We start from the raw sequence: 6025 nt of genomic DNA, 5'->3' as shown, positions 1-6025 counted from the left end.
AAAATAGACAATGCGAGTTTATAAATTAAAATAGGTTAGATATTAAACAATTAAAATTAGAAATTCTTTGTTTGTCAAAAGTGTGTTTGGACAGATATATATAGAAAACATAATATAGTCACGTTGGTTGACTGTAGGTCTCTGACGTCATAAAAAAGGAGTTTTCAATATATTGAATCAAAAGTTGGAAGACAGGAGACAATCACAGAGAGTCACAGACGAGAGTCGGATAGGACTCAGTGGACCTGATCCCCTTAGAAGCGAAGAGGGGGTATGTTATCATACAAGTTTGAATTCCTGACATAAATCGGCCAACAGATGAATAAAGAAATCATTTAATATTTTTAACTGGTTGTCTTCGTGTCGTCCTTACAACCGAAAAGATCATCATCATCTTTAAGTAACTTTGTATAACTCCTCCCTCAAGTAATGTGTCCCCCTCCTCCATCATAAGTGATGGTTCTCCCCTCTGACGTAAAAGAACTGCATAAATGTCTCAGCTCCGTAATAATAATATGAGGTTCCCAAGAATCACCACAGTAGTCATGATGTACCAAGAATATAAATTTCTCTCCCTCAGTAATGTCATTATCATCTTTGTTATGAGTCGCCGTAATATGTTGTTCCTAATATGACCCTCCCGCAACACAACATAACCCTTCTGGACAGGGAGCAATGTAGCTAGCGAAGTTTACTCTTTGGTACTCAAAATGAATATGCTTAAACTCATTTCAGTGCAACTGGCTCGACGCATATACTCACAAGCATTAATAAAAACAAATAAAAACGTTCGAAGCCAATCAGATGCAGTCTCTGAATTTATAAAATATGTTGTTTCCATCCACTCTAAATGCATTAAAAAACAGATTTTTCTGCAACAAACAGTTTAGTAAAAATCACGAACGAGATAACATCTATTCTACCTCATACCCCACCCACGGCACTCTGTCGGGCATATGATGGCCATTTTAAATCACACATACACACAGTTATAAGCATTCGCACGCTGACACTAACGAACATACGCATACACAACCCATTAACTTTTTTCTCATTATCGTCTGCTCATCAAAAGCAACTATATAGACTTATACATTGTAAATAAGACTCACTTTTATCACTGAACTTTATTTTTACAATAAAAACAAATAAAAAATGACTATAATTAAAAACTTTAATCAAATATAATTTATGTAACTGTGTGAAAAAGTTTTGTTTACAATAATTGAAGGCATTTAAAATAGCGATGCGGAATTGTCAATATCTCAATATCTTAATATTTTTAGTCTTTGCAGACTTATTCATAGATCTACGTAAACTTACACTTTTTATTTTGTATATACTAGCATTTCAGCTCGGCGTTGCCCGGGTGTTTGGAGGTGTATGTTGAGCAAAAAAAAAAAAAAAAGAGGAAAAAAGCAGTCAGTTTTAAAACTTTGACCCCTATTATGACCCCTTAACATTTATTGTTTTGGGCTCAACTCAAGTTATTAAGTTAGATCCATGTCCAAGGAAACTATATCAAAAGGTCAAATCGTTGAAATTGACCCCTTGACAGCCAACTTTCTGGTTGAAAGCGGATTACAAAGATTTTCCCAAATCTCAGTACCCTGTATATCAAATTTCGAGTCTGTAGACTAAAAATTGACAGAGTTATTGCGTAGAGAAATGTACACACACAGACACACAGATACACAGATACACAGACAGACACTTTCACTTTTATAGATATATAGATAGATAGACTAGCATTTCAGCCCGGCGTTGCCCGGGTGTTTGAAGGTGTATATTGCTCGTTTTTCAAAGGAATATACAAATTAGTTAACCTTTATGTAGTTGCTTGCATATCCTTGTATATTAAGAAGCGTGTTTTACTAATTTTAAAATAGAAAAAGTAGGCTTTAAATATCAATATTAGAGCGAGGAGAAATTCAACTATATTGATATATAGATAGACAAACATAGATACAAATTTCGTTCAACAATTATGTTGCTTCTATAATACTAGCCGATATTTTTACTTTCTTTTGAAAATATTAATATACATTGCAGTGTTTCATATAAAAACTAGCAGGACTCGTGTACTGGAGTTTCTTAGTGGAAATATTACTCAGAGCCAGAACATATCTGATAAAGGACCACTAATCCTCGAAAAGAAATTAATTTATATAATTCTTGTTCATTATCGTACGTGAATCACGTAAATTACTGAATGGATAAAAAGCTAAAAATAATATTAATACAGATATATTGTGGCAGTTGCTGGCTAGCACTGGTGGCAATAGCCAAAATTAAACCATCTTTTAAGGCAATATTTACGTTTAATTACTTATGTGAACTAAGCATTTTTATTACACATAAATACATCCATTTTTTCGCAAATAATATAAGAGGTAAATGTTTTTTTTTCATATTTATTTAAACATGTATATTTTTGCACAACCTGTAAAGAAATTACTACTTCTTGTAGAAATTTAGTATATTTAATAACAGCGATAGATAATAGCAGGAAAATATGTATAAGGTATAGATAGGTAGCGTGGCCATTTTGGATAATGTATGGCCCTAGTGTTTCTTTTCCTATTCTGTTATTTTCTAGGCGGGGTTAATGGTGTCTATATTATTGTATATAGGAATTATGCATTTAATTATTCGATGCCTTCTCATTCATTAATTTCCAATATTTATTTACAATTGCTAAGCAATTGAAGATTCAAATGCAGAAACATTAGAGAAGAAAAGCTTATGGTTTTCTTATATTCTTTCGAATTTGACATTAAAATTTATCAAACAATCGCTAATATCACCATAAATATCATAATATCATCACAAATTTTCGGACACGACAATGGACACTTTAGAAATTCCCTAAATCGATTGAGAGGCGAAAGAAAAGCGAAACACGAAGAACGACAGTGTTTTTTTACACAGGAATCATCACTTATCAAGGCCCAGAGGCCACTTAAGGATAAGGGTTAACGGGTATACATTAGTCAATGTGATTATAGCGTAGTAAAAATAAGTGTGAATTTTGTAAATTGGATTACTTAGGGGACGGTTCATCAAGAATTTGTTTACGTTGGACTTGAAGTAATCAGATTATAGACAGCTGAAAAGCAGGCAATCAGAAGAGAGTTCCACAGGCGTACAGTTCTAAGAAAGAAGATTTGTTCATAGAATCTACATTTAAGTTTAGGCACAGATAAAGAGTGTTGGAAATTATTGATGATGGTTTTGGCTAGACAAGTGTTTTTCGTGAAAGTTTGGCGAAGGGGGCATAGATTGAAGCTCAGCTGAATATTTTCCATGAAAATAACGATAAAGCCGAGACAGGCTCGCAACGTCTCTTCTGTAGGAAAGAGGTTGTAGGGAAGAGAAAAGGGCATCACCCACTAAGCTACGAAGTCTAATTTGAACTTTGTCAAGGCAGGATAAGCTTCTTCTAGCAGCTTCTGTCCACATGTAGCAACAGTACTCCATAGAGACGATTAAACGCTTCTAAGCAATTCTTAAGGAAAATCAACATCAAAGTCTTATAAAGTATTTAAGGCACGTGGTGTCCATATTTAAATCTCATAAAAATGTCGGCAAATTAGAAGACAGCAAAATATCGAGAAATGGCTCCCGAAGATCAATCTTTTAATCAGAAATCGATTATTATTTTTTTTGACAAATGTAGTCTTTTTCTATTCATTGACTTATCTATCGAAATCTGCTTATGTCATTTTTTTCTCATTATTTTCAGATATCGCAGAGACCCATTGTCATGCAGACCGCCATCCTCTTAAAAATCGGGATTCTAGTGATTCTACGATTTCCTTGTTCTTTTTCCGAGAATATTGTCTTTTTATCCAATGTACAGTCATTTGAATCCAATGGTAAACATAGCTAACGAGCTGTCAGACATCGGGCATAACAGTCATATCTTAATTTTTGAAAGTTATCGTGATATATTACCTTCATTAAGAGATGGTGTTAAGTTTATAGTTGTTGAAAATTATCAAGAATGGCGGAGTTTCAAAGAGATTTCTCTTAATGTTTTGGTGCCGGAAAACAAAATCTCCATGGGAGAATTATTTCGGGCTCGAGATATATTATGCGATCGCTACTTTACAGATGAGAAACTTTTCCAAACAATAAAATCTTTAAATATTAGCTTGGCTATTGTAGATGGAACACTTGGGAGCGTATGTTTTTCGATTTTGGCATACAAACTTAATGTACCATTTATCTTGCTTGGCGTACACATACAATTATATTGGAATCGTACTCCTTGGATTCCAACTGTGTTTCCGGAGAAATTTCTTTCTTTTTCTGATCGAATGACGATTCCACAGAAACTGAGGAATCTTTATGCAATAACTTATGATTATATCTATCCCAAAGGAATTCCGAGCCGAAGTGTTAAAGAATACGTCCCTGAACGACCAGATATTGATTTTAGAGATCTCATGAAACAATGTGAATTGTTTATAATCGATTCAGATACTTACCTCGATTATCCACTGCCAGCTTTACCTAACGTTAAATATATTGGTGGTCTAGGAACAAGCCCAGCAGTTCCTCTTCAAGGAGAAATTCTACAGTTTATGAACCGTTCTAAACATGGAATCATTGTCGTATCACCCGGATCTCTTGTCAGTTGGCCCACTGATCACATAAATAAATTGGTACAAGCATTCAGCAAAATCAAATACGATGTCGTTTGGAAAAATTCAAATTCCTCTTATTCCCGCCGAAATATCCTCTTAACAAAATGGCTACGTCAAAATGACCTAATTGGTCATCCAAACACTAAATTGTTCATTACTCACAGCGGCAACAGCGGCCAATATGAAAGTTTTTACCACGCTGTTCCCATGATTGGATTTCCCGTCTATGCTGACCAGTGTTTTAATGCCAATCGTATGCAGATCAAAGGCTATGGTATAGCAATGGATACCTACACTTACACAGTAAGCAAGTTAATCAAAAACATCGAGGAAGTTATAGAAAATTCAAAATACAAAAACAATATTGCAAAAATGAGTCATATGTTTCACTCTCAGAAAGAACGCCCGGCTGAGAAGGCAGCCCGCCATATTGATGAAATTATCAAATATGGCGGCTCGCATTTAAAGTCGGCTTGCCAGGAAATTCCGTTGTATGAGTTTTTAATGTTGGACATTCTGACTGTTATTATGTCGGTTGCTTTTATTATCTTGTTCCTGAGTGTTTTTATTTGGAGAAAATGCTTCAGATTTGTTTGTAGAATAAACAAAACAAAAGTAGATTAAAAACACTTGTAAATCTGTTTAATGGAAAAGTTGTTGTACAATATCAAGTTTGTATCGCTGAAGTTTATATTGACGAAAAAGATAATCCATAGAATTTTAATAAAGAAATACTTACAATAAAACAAATTGACTTAAATCTTGTTACTAAAATACCACGGTAATTTCATCGGAACTAAAGTAATTGATATATATATATATATATATATATATATATATATATATATATATATATATATATATATATATATAAAAGTTTGACTCATACCCAGGTAACCTACATCTAAAATGTCCAGTGTTTAAACCCAGAATTGGCGGAGGAGTTTAGTAGAGTCTGTAAAGGTAAGTCTTTCAACTTTGACCCCTTGACAGCCAAAAGTTTGCCTAAAAACTGATTAAAAAGCTTGCTGTATGTCTGAATACCCTTTATGTAAAATTTCAAATGATTATACCCAAAATTTACTGAGTAGATTGTTAGACACCGCAAAGATCAAATCTTTGACTCTTGACCCCTTAGCAGTCAAAATTTCGACCAGAAAAATGATTAAAAACCTTGCGCTATGTTTGAATACACGTTATGTAAAATTTCAATTAGTTAGACTAAAAATTGGCTGAGTAATTTAATAGAGGCCCTAGAGGTCAAATTTAAAAAAAATTTTCACCCCAAATTTGACCCCTTAACATTTATTGTTTTAGGCTCCAATCAAATTAAAAAGTTTGATCCATGTCCAAGTAATTTACATCTAAAATTT

General features: G+C 33.6%; 1 protein-coding gene across 1 annotated transcript; it reads left to right on the top strand.

Moving 5' to 3' along the window:
* The first annotated feature begins 3725 nt into the window (after positions 1–3725).
* On the top strand, positions 3726–5378 carry LOC145256114 (UDP-glucuronosyltransferase 1A7-like). Its single transcript, XM_080114699.1, has one exon. It carries the CDS (start codon positions 3855–3857, stop codon positions 5274–5276), a length of 1422 nt encoding a protein of 473 aa, XP_079970825.1. The 5' UTR covers positions 3726–3854; the 3' UTR covers positions 5277–5378.
* The last annotated feature ends 647 nt before the right edge of the window (positions 5379–6025 follow it).

This window comes from Euprymna scolopes, chromosome 32, assembly GCF_053919585.1.
Source record: "Euprymna scolopes isolate OS-2025 chromosome 32, ASM5391958v1, whole genome shotgun sequence".
Classification (NCBI taxonomy): Eukaryota; Metazoa; Mollusca; class Cephalopoda; order Sepiida; family Sepiolidae; genus Euprymna; species Euprymna scolopes.
The sequence above is the reverse complement of the archived record's forward strand: the minus strand, read 5'-3'. Positions and strand labels throughout refer to the sequence as shown.

Coding starts and splice junctions, on each gene's coding strand:
- LOC145256114 (XM_080114699.1), top strand. CDS start 3,855: ATGTACAGTCATTTGAATCCAATGGTAAACATAGCTAACGAGCTGTCA.